Source organism: Fringilla coelebs (genome assembly GCF_963513975.1).
Source record: "Fringilla coelebs genome assembly, chromosome: 4".
NCBI classification, from domain to species: Eukaryota; Metazoa; Chordata; class Aves; order Passeriformes; family Fringillidae; genus Fringilla; species Fringilla coelebs.
This window is the reverse complement of record NC_140032.1, coordinates 52,002,669-52,030,585: the sequence shown is the minus strand read 5'-3', so window position 1 is coordinate 52,030,585 and position 27,917 is coordinate 52,002,669. Positions and strand designations below refer to the sequence as shown.

Below are 27,917 nucleotides of genomic sequence, written 5' to 3'. Positions count from 1 at the left end.
GCTAGGAAATGTTTCTGAACTCCTCCTGTGAAGATTGTCCATCTGCTTCCACTGTCTGCATATTGTTTGGTGAGAGGAAGTTCTTTATGAAATTCTGAGGGGTTTCTGAGTAATTTCAAAGTGTAGTACATGATTTACTTGCTTTCCCTGGAGAAACCTACCTGGTGTCTATCTCTAGACTTCAGGACTGACCTTTAAAATTGTATTAATCCTTATTTCAGTATGTTTTTTAAACTTAAGCATATGACCTAAGTGCCTTACTTTGGTAATTCCCCTGAATGCCACTTTTTAAAATATTTACTGCTTTCTTTCTGCTCATTGGCTGTAAGGAGGTTTCCCATTTTTGCTTACAGCTCAGCCATTTTATATTTAATCTTTCAGAACTCATAGGTGGTTATCTGGACTTGACAATTATTTTTTTTTACTATTTGGTTGCAATAAGTACCACAGTATTTATTGTCCTGATGCTTTAGTCTGCCAGAGTCTCATATTTTTCCTCATAGAACAGGGCATGTCATGGTTCTCTGGTAGAATATCAATACACTTGGTTTCAGGAAATGTTACATGTAGCATCTCACCTTTGATGATTCCATATATGTACAGATTCTTTGCAGGTTCCCTGTTTAAAAGGAATGCAATCTTGTTGGAGAAAGTGAGATGATTTTGAGGGGTTTTAATACCATTAGTTATTTACTCCTCACAATTACATTTATCCCTTCCTTACAATTACCATATGTTATCTGACTAGAATTTAGCTCTTGGTCAATGTTTTTCTAAGCCCATATGTCTAAACTTCAAAGGATTTCTTTTTTACTCGGCTAACATCTAAACTCTTGCCATTGATCTCTATTGATTTCTTCTTTTCCTGCTTTCTGTTCTGTTCATGGCATACATATCCTGTGAGATGTCATTACTGTTTTCTTCAGTGCCATCCTTATTGCGCCTAAGAATTTCATTTTTTCCAATCCCCACCCCACAGGGCCATTTTCACTGGCCTTCATATTTACATTTTTTAGAAATACAGCTTGGAATTTGATGAGTTTCCTACGTTGCTGTTTGCATTTTCTGTCTCTGGAATGAGCTTTTACAATTTGCTGTTGCTTTCTTTAAGACAGCATTGAGCTCCTTGATTGTCCTTATGTGTCATCCACTAGATTTGTGCAGTTTATCCACAGTTAATTTGTGCTGGGAAAGCTGTAATGGGTTTTAAGCAGTAGACGTATTGCAGTAGTTACTTTGAAATTTTAATGAGTGCCATTAAAGAATCAAAGGTACTGGAGAGCAATTCAACAGGAAAGGAAAATAAAAGCCAAGAGGTAAGGAAACTTTAAATGGTTCTAATATACAGTTTTGAAGTTCAAAGCAAGTTGGGTTGACCAAACCTCATTTGGGATGTTTTAGAAACTTCTAAAATGGGTTATTCTTTTGGTTTATAGAGAAGGGTAAGACTACATAACAAGTAAAGGAGAACAACTTTATTAGACTAAATAACATGAATTGTGATAACATGAAAATATGATGAAAAATCAGTTCATGAAATTCCAACAGCAATATTCTAATCTCTGGAACTAATTCCAGATGGGACCTATGAGATGGATGCACAGTTCAAGGTGCATCCAACACCCCCACCAAACCGCCCTGCTCAGTGTAACCCAGGAGCACACAGAGCTGCTCAGTCCGGGTGCTCTGGGCTGGATTTCCTGAATTATGGGGCTGCCACCAGCTCCCAGCTCCCCACAGCAGTGTGTGTGTTCGCACTGTAGGCAGGTATCCAACTTCTGATTCCAACGCTCCCTGCCTCTCCCTTGCCCCTGCTCAAAGGAACTGGGCGTTTCCCAGCATCCTCTTGCCCCGTCTGTTCCTTTTTCTTCCATTTTCACTTTTTCCACCCCTTCATTTCTCTTCATAGTGCTCTTTGTGTCTTAAATCATAAAAAAAAAAAGGAAAAAAAGCCCAACAGAAGAAAGTGTCATGATGCCTGTCTTCCTCTGCGTTGCCCTTTGTTTGCCTGCAGCTCCTTCCTCTTGAAAAAGTGGACTAAAGCCTGCCGTGTCTCTCTCTCTTCCCCCCAATGAAGGTCTCTGCAGGATCTGTCGCGGCAGACAGACATTCCTTACGGCACCGTGCTGGACTCGGCCGTGTACGAGCACGTGCGGGTGAAGGGCATGAACCCCTTCGAGAGGGACAGCATGTACTCCCAGATGTGGCGCATGATCAACAGGAGCAACGGCTCCGAGAACAACGTCCTCGAGTCCACTGCAGGCATTCAGAAGGTACTGGCACCCTTCCCTTGTGCTTCCCATTGGAGATGCTCTGTGTTGCACCACCTTTGCTTAGCTGTTGCAATCGTGCCTGTAATCCATTCCTGAAAGCCCATTGCACCGGCACCGAGGACTGGGACTTCTCAGGTTTGTGGCACTGAATGGCATTTTAATATGTAAGTACCTAGACTGTTTGCTCCAAAAAGTATTTACAGGTGTTTTTATAGGAGATGGCTGCATTTGTAAGGGTGCAGAATGGGAACAGGAACACTGGACTCAGAACCCCGGTGTCGCCACATTTCACAAAGAAAAGCAAGGCACAATTCTTCAAAAATATTTATGGGTTTCACATTTTCTGAACCTCAGAGAAAGGAAAAGCAATTCTTATCATTTGCTGTGCCTGTGTTTGTGCAAAAGTAGAATGCACTATAGAGCTTGTTTATCCGAAGTGATGGTGTTCTGTTTCCTTGGCCTGTGTGTGTGTGTGTGGGGACTGTCGGCTGACAGTCACGGAATTCAGTGCAGAGTTGAGTGCTTGGCAGATTCAGTTTGGATGTAATGTAATATAGTGTAATATAATATAGAATAATGTAGCATAATAAAGTAATTAATTAGCCTTCTGATAAGATGGAGTCAGATGTATCATTCTCTCCCCGCGTCGGGGATCCCTGTGAATTCTATACCCCAGAATACAAGATATTGATTATCTTTATTTTGTAGTCTCCTGACACTGAAAATCCTGGCTTTCTGTTGTAGCTCTGGGTCACGTTTGTTTTGAGAGACAAAGGCAGGAATAGATGATTTGACTTTAAAAAGAGTCTCACAAACACATTCCGTAGTAGGTTTGGCAGGGGAAAAACACTTTGAGAGCTTTTTGTAGGCACATTTGTGAATGCAGTAGTTACCTCCCAAATTCTGGCTGACAGCTGCAGCTTTTAAAGAAACACCAGTCCATGAAAGGATTCAGTTTAAGAGTCAATATAAGTTGATGAGTGACTGTACACAAGCTTCTCCACTAGTGTTGTATCTTTATACTCAGACTTCCAAATCAAATCAAAGAAATACAATATTTTGCTGGCTTTATTTTAAACTTCAATATGTGATGATTTCTTACAGAAAATATCCATGAATTGTGCATTCCCAGTTACAATCTCGATTTAGAGACTTCTGAAACTCCAGATGAACTCTGGTTTTTTGTCTCCACCAAAATCCATTGGCCAGGAAAACCTGACATTTCTGATGTTCTCACTCTAGATAGTAACAAGAGAAAAGGGTATGTCAAGAAGAATGATGAAATAACTGGTGAGCTCTTGATAATAGAAGTAGTGAAAAATAACAAAGATTATTTGGAATTTTAAAAATCCCCAATCCAGCCTCTGGATAACCAAGATCATATTTTCTCCTCTGAACGACTAAACAGCATTAAAAAAGAGGCAGGAGAGGTCCTGGGGAACTGCGCTTTTGAAACCCTTTTAGATAAAGTCATAAGCTGAAAGAGCAAGAAAAAAAAGGCCTGAAGATTTATTGGCTAGAGGAAATTGCTTTTTTTGAGAGAACATATTTTAGCCCAGTTTGTAAGTGGCTGATAAAGCTGGGATTTGCCTTTTGTATGTATATATATATATATATATATATATATATAAAAAGCCCAAAACCAAGAACCTTCCCTCCTTCTGGTTTCCCTTCCCAAGTTATAAAATGAGTTTCAGAAGGATCAAAAAACCAGAGTACATCAAACACAACTGTGCTCACTAACAGCTTTTAGCTTGAAGAACCAATCAAATGGTATGTCCTGCTGGCAGGTAATTCCAGATTACAGTCCTTGAATTTTCATTCTTGGAGACATGGGAGTTGCTGTCCTAAAACCCACAAAAACAGAAACCTCCAAGTTCTCAATTTACCATGCTTTTGCTTCCCAGGAATAGACAAATGATGATGTCAAAAACAGTTGTGTCAAGTAAGCAAGCCAACCAGCCTCTGGTTTTAAAAAAACAGAGGTCTTAGGTCTGATTCTAAGGAATATACACATCTACCTGTGGATGCACAATTTATCCCCTTTTACAGGAAGAAATTGCACAGAAGATTATTTGCCAGCTGCTGTTCACCAGAAGCTTTTGGGAAGTTGTAGTTGGCCTGCTTGGGAAGAAAGCTGCATGAAGAAAGTGATGTTGAAAGCTAATCTTAGGCAAGGAAAACTAATATTTTAAAAGATATCTGATAGGAGGCGGAGATTATAATCTCTATAACACATTTCAAAAAATGAAAACATTTCAGAAAGAATTAATGGGTCCCCTTGGCCTATTTATATGCTTCATAATGCTCTTCAGGGTCTTGAATGAATTTAGCTGGCCACACCAGAGCTATTAACCTGATTATAACCCTGGGCAAGATACACCAACAGCTCTTCCTCTGTGCCTCATTTTGTTTTTCCCCATTCATCAGCACTAAAGTGTGACTGAACAGCAGCTTGTCCAGGCTCTGTGAGAGCATCACCTCGGCAAACCTTCCTGGGGTGCCAAGTGAGACAGGAGAGACTTAATGAGTGCTCCAGACAGGTACAGGGAAAGGGACTCCCACCCAGCTGAGCAGTGACCACAAAGGGATTGGGATAGCAGGGACCACCACAGGAGAGAGGTGTGCAGGGATGCAGTGGGCACTCCCACCTTTAACAGCGCTCCTTGCTGCACCACCTCAGAGCTTAGATGAGGTTTGCAAGGAGACTTCGCAGAAGACGCTTCCCAAAATATTTCTGTAAAATCTCAAAAGTTCTTTAGTTTTGTCTTGCTTTTATCCTGACAACTCCAGTGGAGCTGGCACTATTTTATTGTGAGGAAAGTAGCAGTCTAATGCTAATGTATATATAAACAGGGGGAAGAGGAGAGAGGCCAAGCACTGAATCACTCAGCACCTCGCCCCTCTCACTCAGCAGGGCTGCCTGCTTGCTGTACCAGTGTCTTTGTGGGGAGTGGCACCTGTGTGAGTGCAAATACAATGCAGTCAAATGACAGTGATTGCACAGTCCCACTTTAAATCAGGCATTCTGCTGCTTTGACCTGCTTTTCCTGGCAGGAGGGCAGGGCAGACAAGAGAAATAAGATGGGCAGATCATGCCATTGTAAGTTTTCAGGTTTTGATATTTATTGGTCCTGTTCCTCTGATAAATCAGGTGCATACATATCACCGTGTGTGCTCCTGTTCCATCCATAGAGAACAGCTATAAATACCACAGGTCCAGCTAGAGAGCAGCTGGATAGATTTACCCTGAAGAGAGAGCGGTTTTAAATACCTCAAACAGGAGACAGCCTGAAAAGCACAGGCACTTTAGATATTTTCTTCCACTTATTGTCTCTTCCTGTCTCAAAAGACAGCAAAAAGCTGTTGAAGGTCTGAATATTAGGTAGAGAAGCACTCAGTTGTTTGTCTTCCTGTACTGTCAAATCAAAAGGGATGGGGAGGTAGCTATATTTTTTTATAAGCCTGGATTATTCTGGAGAATATTCACTTTTATCTTCCCTTTTTCTTTATTATTCCTAAGTGTTTTGTGTGTCTCAAATTGATTTTCTTTTTTTTTTTTTGCATAGGTTATGAAATATGCATCTCATTCTGTCCTAGGAATCTCTATTTTTGCGGAAGTTATTTATTCAGAGAGGATTTACAGAGGGCCAAGTCATGCCTGCTTAAACATTCATTGAGGACTCCAAGAAAAATCATTTAGGCTTAAAGATATCACATTACATACCTCTTTATGTCTTCTTAAAAAGCACATTACCCTGCTTAATCCTTTACAAGCACCACAGGCTTTCCTATCCTTGGAACTATTCCCATTTAAAATATAATGAAGCGCTTCTATTGTGCCCCTGTCTGCTCTTTCTTCCCTGGAGTATAATAGTGCCTAATGCCCTATCCTACCCACCTTGTTCCTCTGAACACGATACCATAGCCTACAGCATCTTCATTTTTCTCAGTAGTACAGAGTGGAAAATTCCTTTCCCAGGCAGAATCTGAATGCGTTTGAAACCTCTTCTGTCTATTTAACTCTATCTGTGAAATATTTAGCTGCTAGGAAACTTGTGAATTATTGCCAGGTGAAATAATGCTTCTGGATGGTGCATTAAGAGAAACTTGTAGGCTCATAGTACTTCCTTTCTGATGTGCTCACAGCATCAAAAGGAATTTGGTCTTGAGATTTGGATTTTCTTGTGATCCTAATTGCGATGCCAGTGGAAGCACACGAGCCTGTTTTGTTTTCCCTGGACACTGTGGATGGCACTGCAATAGCAAAAATATTTATGAATAGACCATAGCAAAGCTCTGCTAAGGTTATTTGTGTGGGGAAGAAAGGGGTAATAACAATTTGCAATTCTGTGCTAGAGCAAATTGTTAATAACTGGCTGTGGATATGCTTAGTTTGTTTACAGCAGTAGCAACATAATGAAAACTTATCTTGCCAAAACCCCTCCCGAATTAATTAATTATCCTGATATACTCACAAATTGGCCATTGGAATCGCCATTCTTTTGGCAGATTCGCTGATTGCACCACAAAAAAATCTAGTTAATGTATGGTAGTCCACACATCTTTGTTGTGAACATTTCTGGCCATGGAGTAGCCCAGTTTAAAAAAACACTGAAAACAAAAGAGAACCAAGACAGACTTTTAGGATACTGGATGTGCACCATGATTCAGCAGCTTGGCAGTGGCTAAGAAAAGGATAGGAAGCAGAAGAGGTGAGAGCATATAAAAATGCTGGGACAGATCTCCAGTATATCTCAATTCACGAGCAGGAGATCGGCTCTGCAGCTGTTGGTTAGGAGGCTAATTATCAACCCAGACACCGGTTCCTTGATTCCCTGATTCTGCCTCTGGAGCTGATGCTTCTCGGTCAGATGAGATGTTCTGTGTCTGCTCTATGAGTAATAAGATTGACAAGTACCCTTAAGACCTTGATGTGTTCAGTCCCACAGCTGAAGGTTTGTCTATTCTGCAATTACTGTCTGCTGTGCAGTCTGTGATTTACAGCTGACAGCTGCCTTGCAGCACCAAAGGCACTGACTGCCCTTACTTGGTATTATCATGGATGGTCTGGCTTAATTTTTTTCCCCCCTGTAATTCTGTGTATCTTTACTGCCGTATCTGGGGCTTAAAAAAACTTACAGCAGTGGCAAGAATTAGAATCCTAACCAGAAAGCTCTACAAACAAAATGTGGCGTTACTTTCAGGCATTATCAAAAGGCTGTACAGTTATCTGGGTTAGCTCAGGAGCTCGGTGAGTTTGGGAAGCACAATAACAGAGCATGAAGCAGATTCTGTGCATAGCTTTCAAAACTAAATGCAAAACTTTTCCTACCACCACATTTTCTCAGAATTCAGGGTATGTTTAACTAAAGGTTTGCTTTCCCTCACCAACACTTCTGAGCATATAAGACAGTCTGATCAAACTTTAACTTTCTAGAGAGTTTTCACAGGTTTTATCTAGAGTAGAACACCTGTAAAAGTTATTTTCTGCAGAGTTGGGCTTTATTCAAAAGAATGGTTAAGTCAAAATTTGACTTAGCCTACATATCAAGAAATGGATCTACATGGACATGTGTTCATTCAGCCAAAAAGCAAGCCGACTATTGCTGTATTCCTTTGTCTCCAAACTTTTCTGGAAGGTTTATCTGAGTTCATCTTCTCCTGTTTCATCCTACATGACACTGAATGTACCTCTCACCCTTTTTGCTTGCCCTGAAATGCCCCCCAAGTAACTCCTGACTTCTGTTCAAAGGTCAGTCTGCGTACGCCCAAGTCACTTCAACAACCTCAGGTGTCACTGACTGCTGTCCTGCTGTGCCATGTAGAATTCTACCTGCCATGAAGGAAGAAGGCAGAATGTCTTTGCTCTCTCTCTCGTCTCTCAGTTTTTTGGAGAGCTTTCCAGAGCTGTTCAGAATTTTTTTGTGCCCATCCTACATCCAGGAGACCAGAGTCTTTTCTGTCTCTAAGTTATTCCTTTCCCTTAAGTCCAAAAAAATTGGCTCCATGGAGACAACTTGAAGTTTCACTTCTCTTAAACTGAGCTGAGCTTATTTCATCTGAAATAAAATTTGTGTGTTTTCCTCTGCTGTCTGTTCATGTCTGACCACTAAGTTGGTTCAGCTTAAAGTCTATAGAAGTTTACTTCATCATCTTAAATTTTCTTTCTGTTGCTGCTGTGTCTAGCTAAGTCTTGCCAATTTACTTTCCACACCATGTCTATGATTTACCCATACAACCTCCAGCCTGTCACTTCAGTAGTTTTCATTGTTATTTTCTGAGGCTTCTATAAAGAATTCTTTTTGCATTTAGTTCCATTGAAAATGCTCCTGGGTTTAAGGGAAAAAAAAAAAAAAAAAAGGAAGTTGCCTTGACTTTCAAGGCCTTTCATGGTGAATTCTGACTCTCCCTGCAGCTTTCTCATTTCTGAATTGGAAATCATTTGTGTGAGCTTCCAGTGCAACTCCTTTCTCAAGGAAAGTATCTTTATGCTTTCTCTAAGGACCCTTCTGTAAGGTATGTTTTCCCTCAAGACAGTGGTCGTGTCTTTCCTTCAAACTCCTTAGCACTCCCCTTTGTTATTGCAGTCACAAAAACCTCGACAACCAGGTCTCTGGTGTGCTATGATCACTACCCATCAGCTGAGCAGCTCTGTTTTGTTGCTTCTTTATGCTCTTTCCTCCCTTTGGTTTATTTTATAGCTGCCAAATCAGAGGGGAGAGAGGAACACACACGATAATCATCTAAATGCTGGCAGAGATGGGATGTGGGGGGAACCAAAGAACTGCTGGACCCCAGAATGAACTAATTTAATGAACACCACCATTATCAGATGAATAGTATTTCTCAAAAAACAACCTCTCTGTGCCTGACCTTTCAGCCTTCATCCTCAAAGGAAAGCTACAGCCTAACTTCAAAAGATGAGCCTGAGAACTAAAAGTTCTTAACAGTCTGATACAATATAAAACAAACAGGGGGTGAAATAAGATTTTATTGGACAATTGCTCCTTGTTATTTCTAAATTTCTCCAACTTCAATGGTGCCAGCTACATATTTCTTTTGAATGTTCTCATTGATTAACAACAATATCATTGCATTAATCTCAGAGGCAGTTGTCTAATCTTGAATTTTTCAGCTTGTTTTCAGATGCTTGTTTGCCTGAAAACTTGGTTATTTAGGGCTCTCCCCACAGATATATTCCATCTTCTGTTCAAAGATAATTCTCTCTTGAAACCTTGCTTCTCCTTGATCTGTCAATGGCTGTAAATATACCCTCATCACATGTAACTTGAGGTATCTAATTTAGGTGTCCAAGTTTCTTAGTTTGCTATTGTAGACAGGCAATTTTCTTCTCTGGAGAGTGGTCAGGAATGCCTGAGATGGCAACCTATTTTTCTTGGTGGCTTATTTTGTACAGTACCTACCAAAGAAAGATCATATTCCATGACTAGAAATGGCAATAAAAATAAGAAACAGCCAAATATACTCTGGGGAGCTAATTTTGCTTCAGTCCTGTAGAATTGCATTTTGCAGAGAGCTGAGTCCAGACTTTTCAGCTGGAGAAAGGACAGATGACAGCCCTTTGAGCATGGGATGGGGGAGTGAGCCCCATCCTTCATCCTGATGGCCAAATGCAGAGCTCGGTGCTTCACACCTTGGCCTGTGTCTAACCCTGCAGTGATCTTTTTATAGGGCAGAACAGTGCAGAGAGGAAAACTGATTGCTTTGTGAGTGGAGATTTCACTTGATGTTTTTCTGATGTGGAGCTGGGCTAATTAAGGTGGACTCATGAGCAGAGCATCCAGAGTGCATCCTGATGGCAGGAGTGCAGCTCTGTAGGTGTACAGGGGCAGCTGCCCCCATCAGGCCAGGGTGCACCATCAGCCATTTGGTCTAAAATAACCCTCAGGTTAAAGTGCATAAAGTGGAATTTTTCGTGTGTTAGTAGAACTAATTGTGTATGAAATACCCTCCAGTCTCCAGATGCTGAAATAAAAAAATAGCAGTTTGGGGTTTTGTTTTTGTTTTGTTTTATTTTTGGTTGCTTGGTTGGGTGTTTTGCTGTTTCTGGAGAACTTTGGATGTGTCTGATAAGTAGGCAAGGTGGGAACACTTGTGGCTTCCTGTGTGAGGACTTTGTATCTTTTTCTGGTGCTGAGCACTTTGGGAATTGCTGCCAGGCTGGTATGTATCCCCATATGTTTCCATGGCCCTACCACATCTGAATACCATAATCCCAGGCATTATATATGGCAGATTTTGATTTCTGAATGACCAAGGAGCATAAATGCTGCTTTCATTAGCACTGGCAGGTGATTAATTGTAGAAATTCTGAGTCCTGTGCTGAAGCTGGGATTTTTACGGGATCAAAAATTTTGGAAGGTATCAGGGAGTAAGAAAACTGACAATTAGGAAATCATTTAAGAAAAAGGGTGCACTGTCAGTCAGTGGTTGTAAAAGCTGAGCATGAGCATGTCAGGATAATGCTCACAGGAATTTTTTTGCTAGTATTATTTGTTGCCTAATTTTTCTGAGCTGGTCCCACTCTGTTAGGAAGGCATCTGTTGGAAAGGATGCTTTAAACAGAAAAGGATGCTGAACCCACCCCTACAAATGAGTAGCTTAGTTTGTGCATATTTACATCTACCAGAGCAATGCTGTTGTTATATTCTGTAAAAGAAAAGGTTTGTGAGTATTTAGGAGGTGATGAGTGCATTTATTATGCATTAGCACAGGAGAGGTCTGAAAGAGAAACAGCTCTCCTGGGTGCTGTTACAAGCCCTCTCCTGAGTAACACATACAGGATTTATTGAAGAGTGAAAGGCTGGAAATGTCTTCACAGATATATTTGTAGCAAAATGGAAGTTCTGCCGCATGTTGCTCTCTCAATTAAAACCAAAGTTTGTCTGCTGCAGGGGCAAGGAAGGGCTTGGGAGGTGCAGATTCTTTGGGGCAGAAAGGTACTGAGGGCTCACTTTAGTAAGCTTTCAGTGCTTATTTGGGCCCTGCTGCTGGAGTGATGTTGGTTCTGGTGGGACATCTTACAGTGAAAACATGCTGGATATATATAAAATGAAAAAGCAATGCAAGGAAACTTCTGCTAGATAATAAATGTTTGTAACTTTTTCCAAGCCATAAATCCACCTCTAATGCTGTTGCTAGAATTTTATATGCTCCCTTCCCAGGCTCTTCCATCTGTAGCATCGCCTTGGCACAAAAGGTTGTGACCAACAGCTTTAAATGACCAAAAACTGTATGATGAGGGATGAGCAAGCTGTGCTGAGGCGCCTCAGTGCAGTGAACCTCCTCCTGTGTCAGCAGCTTGTGGGGGGATATTCCCTTCTTTGGATTTTTGAGTAGCATGTTCATTGCTTTTTATTAAACCAGAGGGACTCCTGATGGAAGCTACAAACTGCCAGGCTTGTTTTCCTAGTCTGGTCACATCAGATATGGGTTGTGCCTGTGCAATCTCTAGGGAAGCAAAGCTTGGGATGAGCAAAAAATAACTTGAAGTTATTCCTTTACTACTTCAGGTCACCTCTTGCAGACATTTTCCTATGGGAGGCTGACAAAAAATTTGAATTTGTGCAATTTAACAACCACACATTTTGTTTTGTGCCTAAATCTAGTTCCAGATCTCTTTTTAAAAAGCATCAGTGGAAAATTTCTGTCAAAAATTGCTACATCATTTTGCATACTTGTTATCCCGACAAAGAAGAGTGCTTTGGTATTTGGAGCACTCTTGTTTGGCTACAGGGGACACACAAGTCATCAGGCATCTGTTATTCCGGTCCTGGGAGCTCTTATTTCTCCATTTTATCTCCATTAACTTAGTGCTTTCCCTGCAGAGGTTCTGTAACATTTCTAGGTTGATGAAGATTAATAACACCACCCTCCCAAGAGTGTCTGGGGACTACACAGACTCCTACACAGCTCCAGAAAGCTCTGCTTGTTCTTTTCCTTCTGAATCCTCACTTCACTTGGCTTCCTCCCTCTTACTTTTTCATTTGTCTGCTTTTTGACCCTCTGTCCCTTCTGTTTGGATAACAGCAGCCCCAACTTTTCCCCAGCTCTCTAATTTCTTTCTTCTTTCCACCTTTCACCTCTCCACAGTGTTACACATCCCCTTTGTTATCTCCACCAGCTTGCAATTTCTCACTGTTGATCTGTGCACCAATTTCCATTTGCAGTCAGATGAAGCATTCCCAAACTCCAGCTGTCACTCTGAAGCCCAGTTGCAGGCTCCTGGTGTGGTGGGCTGCTCTGGGGTTGTATCACACACAGACAGGGGAAATGCAGGCTCTGTCTCATGATGGAGGCAAGAGAGCACACTCTTGCTCCAGGCACAGCACTTGGTGGTGTATTCTCTTTCTTGCTTAAATGTTTCCAGCTATCATTTTTGTGTATTAACATATTTGAATAATACCCAAATACTCTGTGATGCATTAACAAATGCAAATGATGGGATTGAATGTCAGGTTGTTTAAAGGATATATGCAACAGAAAAGAGAGGTGAATAGAAATAATGAGAGAGTGCATTTTATACATCCCCTGTGTTCCAGCCTTAAAGCATGACTTTGTGAGGCTGCAAGTCTAAAATCATGAGAGAAGCAGAAGAGGTAACAGAGGGATCTTGTCTCAGGTTTTTGGAGCTGCTATACCAATCACTCATCAAACAGTTTTGATAGCTTTAGGTAATTTCTGTTCAACAACTTGTTAGTAAACAAACAAAATGTGTGTTCTGGAGACCAGCAAAAGCACTTGCAGTGAGTAGATCTGTAGGAAGTCTCCGCTCTAAGACACTTAATAGTTCCTCATGAAATGATTCAGAATTTTTTCCTTCTGAAACTCTTACAGCTGGAGGTCAGAGAAAAGATAAAAGTGGATAGATGAGGACAGCCTGCATCTGCTCCAACAGCAAATTTTTTCAGTATCATCCATGAATAGGCAATACATTAATAAACATGTTGGTAAGCAATGACATGCTAGTGGAGTAATAAGAATGGCACAGGAAAATTGACTTGCAAACTAAAAAGCACTAGCAGGACACTTGGGAAAATCAACCTTTCTAGTCTCTAACATGTATAAGTATCAAGCCTCTAAGATATCAGAAGATATAATTAAAACAGATGATTGCCCTTAAAGTCATCTGAGTCTCAAAACAGGAGAGTTTAAGATACCATGGAGAGAAATAAAACCCCAAAATTGTAATTTTTCAAATACAAAAGAGGAACCCTATGCATCCCCAAAATGGTGGTTGTTTTACAAACTCCAGGTCTGTGCTTCTAAATACCTGTGTGCATTTGATTGCACATTGAAGTTTTACAGCCAGAGAGATCTCTAATATCTAATCTGAAAACAGATCTAGTCTGGGAGACAGGAGACTGAGCAGACTTTTGCTGCTGGCTGCTTTTTGACAGTCATTTCAATAGATATAGTGGGAAATATTCTGGTAAAACTGCATTTTGTTGGAATATATCATTTTACTGATTTATTTCAATCAATTCAACTTATTCATTTATTCACAGTGTTAGAAGGAAAAAATAACTATGTTGTGTTTAAGGAGGGGGAGAGGAGAAAGAGGACCAGTTTCAAGCAGATCAGGTGATCAGCCTGGACAGTTGCTACACAAAAGTAATTCCTCAGAGACATGCCAGAACCTATGATTAACTTTTGTGGGATTAAAGCATACTCGTGGCAACAAAACCCTGATGTTGGGATGTAGGGGGTTATTTCTTTAAAGGATAATTCCAGTAAGCAGAAAGTCCCCTCTGCACAAGTTGTCACCTGGTGCACCCCGGTCTGGTGTCACGATGCGAGCAGAGGCTCCAAGTGGCACTCCTGAAGTGTGTCAACTAAAAATACAAAGCTAAAGTTCTGCTGTTAAATAAGCAGAATGTTTCCTTAGGCTGAGGAGTAGTTGTAATTGGGGTTTTTTTCCACCCTTTATTCTCTTTAGTTAAATTGCCATCAAGCAGTTTATGTCTCCTTGCATTTGAATTAGGTGGCAGAGTTGTCCAGTATGAAAATGTGACTACAATAAATTCAGTTTCTTTTCAAGAGCCAAGCTATGGGAGGAGAGGATTAAAGTGCCATGTGGAGTATTTTAAGAAGCATTTTAACTAGGCTGTAATCACATATCATTCTTCTATTCTTTTGCATGAAATAACTGCTCTGGATAGGCTGCACAACTCCCTTCCTGAATTACAGTGGCAGGAGAGAATTGTTTACTATTCCCAGCTCTAAAGCTTTCCTGCTGCATGGGGGCTGATTGGTGTTTATGGCTGTTTGCAGAAGGGCTGTTTAATCAAATAAAACAGACCCCATTCCTCACTGAATGTAAGAGAGGGAGAGATATCAATCCCAGGGGCTGTATCAAGATGGGTGGAAAACACACTGCATCTGTAATGAAAAACCCAGCAGATAAGCAGCTGTATTATAAAAGTCTGTAGGGGTTCTGGTCATAGCATCAATCAAAGGGTGGAAGATTGTGTTGTTTTATCTCTCTGACCTCAGAGCAGGATTTCCTCGTAATGCAGCCATGGTTTAACCCCAGCCGGCACCGCAGCCCCGCACAGCCACTCTGTCACTTCCCCTCATTTCAGGATGGGGGAAGAGAATCAGCAGAGTGAAACTGAGAAAACTCATGGCTTGAAATAAGGACAGTTTAATAAGTAAAGAGAAAGCCACAAAAGTCACCAAAGCAAAACATGGAGTCCGTTCCCCACTTCCCACAGGCGGGCAGGAGCTCAGCCCAGGAAAGCAGGGCTCACGTGTAAGGGGCACTTGGGAAGGCAAACACCATCACTCTGAACATTCCCTCTTCTTCCCCTGGCTCCATGTGCCCCGTGGGATGTGACATGGTGTGGGGTGTCCTTGGGTCACTGTACCTGCTGTGCCCCCTCCCAGCTCCTCGTGCACCCCAGCCCTGGCTGGTGGGGCGGTGGGGGGAGCAGGAAAGGCTCTGACACTGTGCAAGCTCTGTTCAGCAGTAATGGAAATATCCCTGTGCTGTTGGCACTGTGTGCAGCACAAATCCAAAACACAGCCATTCCAGCTGCTGTGAACAAAATTGACCATCTCCATCAAAACAAAGACTAATACTTTTCCAGCAATTCTCACCCTGTAAGTAAACAAATCTAGGACATGGCCCCTTCCCTTTAGTGAGTCTTGTCCCTGACTCTCTCTAATACAAATTCCCAAGGAACCTCTAAATTTCTCTTCCATTCAGTCCTGGATGCAGCTCTTTAATACTCTGTTTTATAAGATATTGATGGCCAGGACATGTCTTGTGATTGATCCAAGATACTGCAACATAACTTGGTCCAAAAAGGGCTGAATTTTTTACCTCTGGAAGACACTGAAAACAATACTTTATGCCCTGCAGCATGGAGAAATGGCATGGCCTTGCTTCCTAAACTGCATGTGGTCAGAACAACGTGACAAAGCCAAGTTTGAAAACCTTTACATTTTGTTTCACACCTGGCAGGAGTTCTGAGCACGGTCTTGTTTTATGTGACATTAAAGGATGCACTTGAGAGCTGCTGGACTGGGAACAATACCCTGTCCCCTCATTCGTGGGCTTTCACTGAGAACTGGTACAAGAGAGGACAGCAGTCTGCCCATCCCTCATGGAGGGAATGCTCACAGCCAGTGCATGCCCCAAAGCACAATTTGACATGAAGAATATTAGGTGGTTATCAGCAGCAGTATCTTCAGGATCAAAAATTTGGCCTCGAGTGCTAACATCTTTCCCAAGTCATGTCTTTTACACTCAAGTTGTTGTAAGAATCTCTTGGACTCCAAATGCTGTGTTTCACACAGCAGCACACAACAGCGTAGGTGCACATCTGGCAGGTGTAAACAGCAAAAGCAGGAATGTTTCCTCACAAAAAGAAAGTGTGAGCATCAGTTAATGAATGTTTGCAAAGTGCTTCCAGTCCTTCAGATTATGCTATTATTGAACTGAACATCTTTGATTATGCTATGGCTGTGCTGAAAGCTAAATGAAGGAGCTGGAACAGTATCTTATTCTTGATTAGAGTGATCATTAAATCGTTTCAGATCTAACAAAGTGAGCAGCAGATGGAACACAGCAAAGACAGCAGAAAAATATGAGATTTCAGAAAAAAAATCAAACTAGGCAAACCCAGAAGTAATTCAAAAGAGCTCATACCAAAATTCTGGCTAATATAATGACACATAGCATATGTTTGTGAATTTCAACAGTTGTGGAAAATATTCAGGGTATTATTTTGCCTTTTGATAGATGCCAATAGCAATCTTGAGTTTGAGAATTGTACTTCTGAAGACATCCTCTCATGTGGGGTGTTGAGAGTCTCCCCACCCTTTTAGACACTATAGTGATTTTGAAAAACTTAAATGAACTTTAGTGGAGTGGAAAAGATCACATAAATTTTATTGTATCTGATGGATTTTGCTATGCTTCTTGCTGTACCTCTCTCTTCCCAAATTAGTGTCCTGCTTTTCAAGGTCTTGAATTGCCCAATTCATCCTCCAATCAGCTGGCTTCTCCATCTTCCTCCAACATCCCACCAAAGGTTTTCTCTCTATTTCTACCACACCCTTTCTCATTTCTTCAAAGTTAATTTCTCCCTACATCCAACATGAAAAATCTTTAGCTCAAATTTGGCATCCATTGGAAACAGTCAGTGGTAGACTTCAGCCCAATTTGTATTTCCATCTACCAATTGCAACTAACTTGGCTGCTGCAAGCCTTGTGAACAGAACTGCAAAGGAGAAATCTCACGACAGCAAGAATTATTTAACATAATGTTATATCACATCCACATCCATTCCTGGCTGAGGGAAGGCAAATTAAAACCAAACAACAGAGAAGCTTACAGAAGGATCGTTTTGAATTTCTTTCTAGTACTTGTCCAAGGCGTGGTGGAGTTTCTTCAGTCCCCACAGAGTTTCACATGGTGTGCTTTAGGACTGATACTGCATCAAATTGTATCAAATTGTATCCTTTCAGCACTTATATTGCACACCTTCCGTTTATTTTAGTTACTACTACTCCATAAAGTTTTTAAGCTAAGAGGAGCATGACAAGTCTCATGTGAATTTTTTAACTGCAGTTTTGATCTCACCTTTATCATGTTATTCTCAATTGGTAGATTTATTTTTTTTTTTTCATTTTGCTGTTGTCATATTTTTACAGTCTGTGATTTGTCTCATTCATTCAGCTCATCCATTGCTAGACCTAAATTCTGGTGTGTGCCCCATGTAGGTACAGAGTAAGCCCACTGATCTGGCTATTAGTTATTCACCAGCTGCCAAATGTAGATGCCTGTATTGGGCCTCAGATTCCCATTGTACTTGCATTATTCAGCTCTTAATAATTTAAAAAAAGACAAAAAGGAATAAACACAACTCAAAAGAAATTTTAAAAGAGACAAGAGAAAATATTATTGTTATTTTACCTTCCTCAGCTATAATATTATATGCTCTTCATAGATATGTCATCCTTAAGATAAGGGGAATATATTTTTCTGGCATTGTATTTACTCTGCTTTGTTATATACAAGTTGTGAGTTAAAGTTTTTCCAAAAATTTAACATGAACAATGCAGCAGCAATGATACTGTGTTGGACTTGACATAGATGTAGGGATTGTGTTTTCCCTTTGGGTCTGAAGGGATGATATTTTCAGAAGAGCCCACATGTGTGCAGTACCATGTTTTAATAGACCTGCACACAGAAAGGAGCTGTGTCTGTCCCCAGAGCACTGCACAGCTGCAAGGCTGTTTGTACAGATGCAGGCCTGCAGCTGCTTTTCCTGCAAACTTGGTCAGGCACTTATCAGCAGTGTGTCAGAAGCTGTAGCTGTAGCATCTTTTAAAGAAAAAAATAGCATCAAGTAAAGAAAAAAATTTGTGTTCATTGCTTTCCCCTGAAAAATCCATGCTGAAGGAACAAGGAGCATGCCAATAATGTAGAACTGGGCAAGTAAATTATTATTTTTCTGCCTTAGAGGTCAGTTATAAGGCTTTTCTCCACCCTTGCCACTGTGCTGGCAGCTCATGTGTTCCTGTGCAATGCAGTACCTAATTTTTTGAATGCCAGAGAGGAACTGCAGTTCTTCCCTGCATTTAGCATACATGTGTCCAACACACTGCCCTTCTCATGGGAGAGACCTGTAAGAGGAGTTGTTCTTAAGCCAGGTTGTGATATAAATGCAGCTAGAAATCAACAGCAGAGTAGATATTAGTTCTTTACACAGACATAGTCCAACCTGTTTGTCAGTGAAATAAATAAGACAAGACTGATAAGAAAGATTTCCTAACAAGGTGGTGGCTTTCTTCAAGCCATCCCTGCACAGATGCTGGGTGATAGCAGCTACACATTGGACAAAGTGCTAAAATACTGAGTTCTTTATTTTATTATGATGCTATTGCATGTGGTTTTCAGTTTCCTTTCCCATGATTTGGTGCTAACTAAGGAAATTATTTCATTCACTCAAGTAAGATGTTTACTGGTGTACATGATGGGCTGGGCACTTAGCTGTCCACACTGCATGCACAAATACCTGATTTGCAAGTGCATTGCTCAACTAAGAAAATCTCAGCTGATGTTTCTAATTCTAGCTGAAATGCTACTTCATTTTAAAATGGCAAATAAGTTCTGATTACCTTGTATCTTCATGATGAGAATTTTTGCTCCTTCATAAGTACTGTAACGCTACTTTTCTCATCACTCATCTCAAAAATACTTTGGCTGGCATTTTTATTAATATTGTAGGACTGGAACAAGTAGTTGATTTTTAATTGTATTCTATTTGTATACCCAGTGTATACCCAGGGGGTATACAGATCAAATTCAAATTAAAAAAATAAGTAAGACTGGGTGACTAATTGTAATGTATGTTTGCCAAAGAACTATCCTGGCTTATGATATAATGAGATTTCTCAGCATATTTTGTCCAAATTTGAATCTGACAGGCTTAGGCACCACAAAGAGACAAGTTTGATTTATTATACTTGCAGGAAATCAAGAATGGAGCAGGAAACACAATTGCTTATTGTTTCTATTGATACATATTTAGATTTTTTTATAAGATGTCTAAAATCATGGCTCAAGCAAACCAGAGTGAATTATCATTAGGGATTTATTTACTAGAATATAATAATAATTGAAATTGAAACTGCAGGGAAAAAGGTATTTTTATAAAATACTATGCAGCTTCAGAAGCACTAAAATTGTCAACATGTCTTCATAGGGTACTTTCATATTCAACTATGACCTCTTTTTTATCTTTTTTTTTTTTCATTTTGAAATGTTAATCCATTACCGGGAAATTAATTGAGATTGCAGTCCACTTTTTGGAATAAAAAAAAACAGTTTGGTTTTTTTTTTACTGCTTTTCATCCCAAAAGTTGTGATGTTTTTCCTTAGTTCAAAATCTTGAAATTCCTTGTGCAGGAAGATAACTAATTTCTGTCCAGCTCAATCTATGACTTTGACCAATTAAAAGTTCTGTGTTTAACATTACATCTCTGAATTTCAAATGTCTCATGCAGGAATTTCTGTTGACTCCTGTTCCAGGCGAAAGAAAGGATTAAAAATCATTCACAAAAAATACTGGTTCTGAATGACTCCTCAAGCACAAGTGATTGTTTTTCAGTAATTTATTTATTCTCAGTTGATATTTGGCAGCTGTTTCTCAAGGCTGTCATCTGTAACTGATCTCTGGCACCTGAGCTATGGTGTGGGCAGCTCAGAATGAATTAGAGGCAAATATAAGGGAAGCGTGTGACTTGCACTTCGTTTGTTATTTACAAAGGTGTGCCAAATGAATGCTGCAGCCCTGGATAAGTGGAAATGTTTGTGGCCAGAGATGAACTGCTCTGTGTACATTTGTAGGCAAAGGCTGTGAGTATTTCACTCTGTAAAGAAGCAAAAGCCCAGCTATCACCTGAAATGACAGTAGCAGTAAACATTAAATCCCTGGATGGCTATAGAGGATGTTTGGGAGCTGTTGCACTATTTTGGGTGCTGTCTGAACCTGAAACTCCTTCTGGATACTGTTTACATCTTTATTTACCTTTGAACATACAGAAATTGGGTGTCTGCTCCTTTTCTGGCTTTGCTCTGCCTGGCAGACCTGGCTGTGCACTGTGAGTGGCTCCAGCAGCATTATTTGTATTCTCTGTTTTGTCTGAGGGCTTTGACTTCCTAGTTTGTGACTGCAGGCAGGGCAGCAGAGACAGGAGCCAGCTTCAAGACTTACAGGGACTTGATGTGACATCTTGTTCTGTTGTGTCATCTTCTCAGTTGTCTGCATGGTGACAGCAAGAAGGCAGCCTGAAGTGAGTAAAAAATGTGACTGCACTGGTCTTCTTCTCCTGCCACAGCTCCTGATGTCTTCCATGGGTCCTAAACTGCAAAAGAAAGAGAAAACCTTCATAGCTCAGATCTGTAATGTTCTCCTTTCCTGTGGGTTCAAAACACCTTCTTGCAAGAATCAGAATGCATTCAGCAGCAGGGTCTCTGAGGAGCTGACAAAGCAGTCCCAAGGGATGGTGTGGTGGCATTGAGGACCAGTCTGTGCTGCAGCCTGAACTTACAGCCTTGCAAAAGAAATGCTTAGAGACACCCCATGGCATCCTTGACTGAGCTCTCAGAGAAAGGGCATGCCAGGTGTTGCTGAAAGGTACAAACCTGAAGGGATGGGGAACAAAGTTTCCTTCTTTCCGTGGCCCCATGACCTGCTGCACTTAGGGGAAAGGTTCACTGCCAGAGAAGAGAAGTGGTTTCATGCAGGTTTTCCAGAGGAAGAGGAGGCTTTTGAGGCAGCCAAAGCCTGTATGCAAGCACAGTGATGTGGAAGCACTGAGCTTCAGGATGCAAGCCAGTTCCTGCACTCTCCAGCCCACACTTGTGCAGGTTGGCAGCAGTCAGTGCCTGCTGTGTCCTGCAGGTTAGCAGAATGAGGGGAAACGTGAAAAACTGCTGTGCAGTGTACTTTCAGAGAGGGGAAAAAGAGGGGCTGGAAGCTTTTCTTTTGAAGCTTCAAGATTCTGTGTCTGGACCAAGCTGGCTCCTTCCATAACTGGGCAGGAGATGCTTATCAAAAAGGGAAAAATACAATGGTTCTAAAGAAGATAGTTAAATTCTTTTGTGTGAGTAGTGGGACATCTTGAATCCTATTACCAGCAGGAAAGTGATCAGGGCTCATGCATGAGGAATATAAAAAACTGAAAGATAAGTCAGTTTCTTTAAAATAAGTTTCAAAAATGAAAGTATTATTTCAAATGAGCTTTTACTGTAGAATTTTTCAGTATCACTGGTAGTTTTGCAAAGATTTTTCTTGTGGTTAAAGCTCTTTTTCAACTGCTGAATGGTTTTGATGAGGAGTTTTTTGACTTTTAATGATTTTTCTCTCCTTGCACTTGGTATTCAGTAAGCATGTCTTTGAAAAATGAATCTGCCCAAGAATTGCGGTTAGGATTCTATTCTAAAGAAGGGGGACAAGAACCCTTCAGTAAGCATCATACTGGATTGATTAGAGGGATGCTGCTTTTCTATATTCCCCTCTGTTTAACTTCTTCATAGTATTTTAATCCACAAATTATTTTTTTACCCAAAGGAAGAGTATTTACCCATGTAAGTTTCATTATTTAAATGTTCTTTTATTGGGAATTAACTGCCACAAAAATATTAATTTATCAGAAGAGGGGAATCACTTCAGCAGCATTTGGTTTAAATTTGCCCCATTATTGAGACTGCCACTTGGTTACCACAGGTCTAATTTTCTGAAGTGTTTTCATATATTTTTTGTATATGACCTTCACTTAAATAGTATGCATTGCTATCTGCAGCACTTAGTTGTCAAAAACCAGATTAAAAGCTGGCATAATAAACAAGATATTGCTTCTTTACCTTTCAAAGGCCTGCTTTGCTGAGATTTACTTTTTCTCTTGTGTCTCTTCTATCTGAAAAGAATGTTTGCTGTAGCAAACCTGTGGTTTAGCTACATGTCAGTGATCAGCATGATCTCCTGGCACTTTTTTAGTGCTTTGCTGGGGTTACCTGAAGAAGCAGCTGGCTCTGTTCTCTCACCACCCTCAGAAATGTGCCTTACACTGGCCTCCACTGTTTTGCTCCACTTGTTATTTTCTTTCTTGTTAACTTACAAGATACCCTTAATTGCAATGACAAATGCAAAGTGCTGAGCACTGGGAAAGTTCTGACACTGTGGTGCCCCCTCATTACAGAGCTCTCTTACCTAGGTAATTCCTATTCTGGATCAATCATAAGGTCTGCCCAGTGGAGCAAGTGAACATGTGATCATGAGGTTTTTCTCAAGAAATTGATGGCAGGCTGCATATGAGGAATTAATGTTTTTCCTGATTAAATTTTATGTGTAACAAATAGACATGCCATTCAAGCTGATATGGTAGTGAAAGATCAACTTCATACTGAAGAGAAGGTGAGGCTGGGATTTCTAACCTCTTGTTTCTTCCCCTAAGCTTCCAGGTGTTTCATTTTCCTGCTGCTCTTTGCACCTGGGCTCAATGATACTTTGAGAAGCTATTCCACACTTCTCTGTTTGAATTAGTACAAAGAAGACATTTCAATGTTTTACAAATAGTGGTCCTTGAATAGAAATAACTTTCTGTAGACTCTTCAAAATTAAATATTAAAGGTGGTGGTAGTAGTAGTAGCAGCAGTAGTAGTAGCTGGTTGCCTTGATGACTGAATACAGTTTTATATGTGTCTATATATATATATATATATATATATATATATGAATTTTTATTCTGTGCTCTAATACTGCCATGGGAATCCAGCTCCTGTCTTTGCAATGCAGAGAGCTGTCTGTCAGATTCAGATTCCCTGATTGCATGACTGCCTTTCACTCTTAAGCAATGCAGATCAGCCATGCCTGCTGTCCTGCAAGAGTGGGGGCAAGAAATGCCAATATTGTAATTTGGATGTATGGTTTGTAAATCAGTGGGGTCTGTTCAACAAAGCTGAAATGTAATGTAATGTTTTATGTTACTGGGATCCAGATAGAAGTCAGATAGATTTGTGCCTTTTGTGAATAAAACGAAGACTTGAAACCTTGGTCCTCTGAGGAAAACAAATTAGCAAATAAGAATTTTTCTGAAGGCAGATCTGACTTCTGCTGCAGTCTGATAAACAGCGACTTCATTGGCCTCTTGCAAGAGGATTATGGAAAGTGCTTCCGTTCCCTTCTGCTGAAAAACACCCTCTCCTGTGAATGCCATCAAGCTGTTTGCCAACATCTGACAACGTGAAAATCTGGATTTAAGCTTCTGCCTCAGCTTTCATCCTTTCCTTTCCCCTCTTTGGAGTACAATATCCACATTACCTATAGCAGCTCTTGCCCATCTATTTGCAAATGTTCATTCCATCTTCTCCCCTCTCCTTCATTCCCTGTGTGATAGCAGCCTTGGCAAGGCTGTTTTGTAGAGAGGAGCACAGCCCTCTGAAGGCTGCTGCACACTTGCTGAACATGGCCAGAGTGTATCAAAAATGGGATTTATGTATTTATACATGCCAGAGTCTCAGCTCCACACTGATGGGCACAGGTCTAGCTAGCAGCACTGGATGGTTTTATTTCCTCTTTGCAGTGGAATGACCCGTTCTGGAGAACAGGACCCTCAAAGGGCTCTAGGGAGCAGGTAATTCATCAGTGTCCTTGATTGGGTTTAGGTCAGAGCTGGAGCTGCTGCTGCTATGCTGCAGAGGAGTCTGCTTCTGTTTTTGGCTAAAATACAGCAAATACTGCAGCTGACAGCTTCATAGGCAGGGAAAGGTGTTCAGCAGTTGGCACCTGACTGATAATGGGAAGGAGTAGAAACAGCACCACAGCACTGTGTCTCAGGAGTGAAGGCACAGGGTGCTCAGAAAATGGGCTTCATCAGCATCATCCAATAACTTCCAGAGTTCTTTCTAGAACATTAATATAATTTTAACCATTTTAAACTTAAGATTCCCTGGCCTTAGGAGTTCCATTGTTTTTATAGCATTTAACACATTTTATGTACAATGAAATATTTAAAAGGGGTCTGCAGGAAAAATAACTGCCAGTTCTTTTTAACCTGCAATCTATTGGGGGTTTTGGTTTTTTTTTCATTCATGAGGATCCTTTGTATTTCTTTTATAGAAGAATTCAAGATACAGAAAAGATATTATCCAAGAATACAAGTATGAAAAATTACAGCAATTGGTTGTTGTTTACTTACAATTTTTTTTTTTTTGAAATTTAGCATTTGCTAGACCTAGAAATGTGCTTGTAGAATGCCAGAGTTGTACACAAATACATTATTCAACTTACTGTGCACGAGTGGGTTAGCTGTAACAAGAAATACTATCCATATCCCTCTTGGCATAAAATATGTGCATATGCAACAGTGTAATGGCTTTAAATGTTTTCCCCTTATAACTCAATGGGCTTTCTGGTGGAATCATCCAGGATAAATTTTAGCTAATATCTACAGACAGGGCTTCAGCAAAGAAAAATTTTGTAAATGTTCAGTGATAGAAAATAGAAATATAACAGCCCTATAGAAATAGTTTTAACATCTATGTGCTGATGACTCCTGTCCTGTGAAACAACCCTTTTTACAGTAACTCCTTCTGAATTGCTCACAGGACCATGAAGTCAAGTCCAGCATTTCTGTGTGGTACCACACCTCCCAGTATCGCTTCATGACCACTGCAGTGCATGAGTTCAAAGTACCCTGATGAACAACTTACAGTTTCAATTTTGCCTGGTTTTCTTGGGGTTTTTTTCCCCCTAAGACAATAGATATCAGATACTCAAAGTCTTTTTAGCCCCTGCCATAGTGACAGGCAGGAAGGCACAGGGAAGGAGAGTGAAGTGTCATTTCTCCATGCCCCAGTGGACTGAAGAGCTGGGGCTGCTGCAGAATGATAATGTGCTGCCCTCCTTCAAACCCCTCCCTGGCAATCCAAGGCTGCATGGCCATGTGTGAGCAGCATCCAGATACGCCACCATCCTGAAACATTCTTATCTCTACACTAAAGGCCAATATGATGGTGAGGAAATGCAGAATCAGGGATGCAGTTCTTCTGAGAGTAGTGAGTTACGTGTTTCACAAGGATACTTTCTTTTTTCTTTTTTTCCCCAAGGAGATTCTGTTTCATTTAGCTCCTATAATTGGCTGAAAGTAACTTCCTTAACTTTTCTTTCAGTAGAGAGCTGGAATTTTTGCTGTTGATTTTGAGGCCCGTAGTAGAAGTCTTCTGCATAGCTATTGAAGAGCTGCAAAATATGTGCTTCCCATGGTAAGAGGGAAAAGAGAGAAGGATAAAAGTTTTTAATTGACATTTTGTTCTGAAATTCTCTTGTCCTTTTAAAGAGAGCATCATCTCCTCTTTCATAGTGTAGGTGCAAATCTGTGAAATATCAGCAGTGTTTCAGGTATGCTATACTCTGGCAAAATTTTATTCTTAGTCCTTTAAGCTAAAACCAGTCTTGAGCTGTGTGAAAGATCCCTGGACAAGGAGTTTAGACCAATTCTCAGAAGAAGAGCATGCTAAAAAGGAAATCCTATAGCTCCAGAGCTGGCAGATAACTGATTCTCTCTTAGTCAAACAGGTGCTTCTACCATGCATAAAAATTAAGAATTGGAGACAGTTCAAAAGTAGTGTCACTGCTACTGGGAGGGCTGAATAGATAGATTTGCAAGGAGAGATTACAGAAAGCTACATCCAGCTCAGCTGAGTAACAGAAAGATCCATCAATAATTGAAAGGTGTCAGCCCCATAGTGTGAGTGAGTATTTAGAACTGCAGAGCAAAAATACCTACGAATTATATATATATATATTTTAAAAAGATAGTAAGCCTAAATGCACTGAATAGTAATGAAATATGTTAGATCAAGAAGTATTTCTCTAAAGAGAGGGATTGCAAGCATGACAATTACAACTTAGGTTTGCTCCATGGTTTTGAATTCCTGAGATTTTTAAGGGAATAGGGCAAAAATGCTAAAAAGGATGTATTTAATTCATGGAGCAATCATATGTTGAAGGTAGGTGATGGGAATGATCCCTTCTGGCTCTTCAATCTCTTTTGTGCCCCATGCACTTTAACTGAGGCTCGCTGTGATGTTATCTATGAAAAGTAATATCTTCGTGGGAACCTGAACTGTGATATTGTGAGCTCTGTTCTGAGGATCCTATATATACCACTTCATCACAGATATTATTGACACTAAGTGCTTTTACCACTTTTATATATTCTCTTTGTGAGTTGTTTTATAGCAAGGCAGCTAAATCAAGAGAATTTTTCCTGACCAGCTGAGCAGCTGATAGGTCTCCTTACAAGCACTTAGGTGAATTCAATGCACTAGGATGATAAAAAGGCGGGTTAGGACAAAAGCAGATGTCAAAACATAACCCTCTGTTCCTTCCATCACCTCAAAGGTTATGTCCCACATGTAAAATTACTTGGGTTTTGAACCCCACTTTTCCTTAATTCTTTTGTTCAGAAAGTCCATCTGATCCTTTTCAGGATTCATTTGCCCACTTCTGATCCTCTGCTTTTGTCTCCTATTTCCCTCCCTTGTTCTCTGCACATCATGATCCTTTTTCAGGCTGAGTCATTATCCTGTTAAATTCTCCTAGGAAGGGCTTTTTTTCTCAGTCATGCTATTTCTTACTCAAGTGGTGCCTGCAGGAAGATCAGAACAACCCATGCTCAGGAAGAGCTCTGTGAGTGGCACTACCTATAGGACAAGCATACAAGTTGTATTGTTTGTTAACTGCAAGTTCACTTCTATCCCTTTTTCCCTGCCTGTTTAGATAAACCTAAACCTCCACTGGGAGGAGGGGAAAAACATTCTTGACAGTTTCCAGAGCCTGAAGGTTAAAACTGGCCCAGTCCTGCATTTATTTGTGTGTGTGTGTGTGTGTGTGTGTATGTGTGTGCGTGCACTTGGAAAAGAATTTTCTTTGTCCTGCAAGTCCTGTGCAGTCCACAGATAATATGGCTCCGTTTCTGCTCCAAAATCTGCACAAATCCTCCCCCTGCCATGCCCACAGATGGAAATAGGAAATATTCCCTTGCCAGGCCTGCAGTAAAAAGGAATGTGTCCCAAATGCAATCATTCCTTGTGCACTACATCTTGTGAGCAAGCAGACGGTGTGGCTTGCTTCAGTAACTTTGATATGTAAACAGTCTTTAAAAACATAATCTACATTGTCAAAGCCTAATCTAAATGATGTACTGACATTGCTTACTTTGATATGCTGACTTGGTTTTGAATTCTCTCTGGATTGCCTGGCCCCACATGGCCTTTTTGTGTTTTGTTTACTTTTCACTTAGCTGTCACGTATTTATTCCCATCAGACGTACAAAGTCAATGGATTCAGCCTAGCTTTGCAGCTTAGTTGGCTAATACAGCACAGGGAAAAAGCTAAATGAAGCCAAGCAGAGGGGCAGGAAAAAAGCAGAGGGGTTCTTCAGGTCTGACATAGAGGCCAGGGAAACAGAAAACCAGCAAAAGATCTGAGTCTGGTAGAGCACCTAGAGATTGCTGTTTTTTCAGAAAAAAACATTATATGTCTGGAAAGCAGAAGTTAATTGATTCATATAGATTGAGTTTCTGTTTTTAAAGGTTT

At 40.5% G+C, this 27,917-nt stretch overlaps 1 protein-coding gene across 2 annotated transcripts in view; it reads left to right on the top strand.

Annotated features, from left to right (window-relative positions):
* Positions 1 to 27,917, top strand: part of GRID2 (glutamate ionotropic receptor delta type subunit 2) — a gene marked incomplete at its 5' end in the record, with an annotated part of 671,475 nt that overhangs the window by 577,792 nt on the left and 65,766 nt on the right. For both annotated transcript variants that reach the window (XM_084203835.1, XM_084203834.1), the window contains one exon: positions 2,078 to 2,273. In XM_084203835.1, coding sequence (XP_084059961.1) covers positions 2,078 to 2,273 — 196 coding nt within the window. The remainder of the gene's footprint in view (positions 1 to 2,077; positions 2,274 to 27,917) is intronic.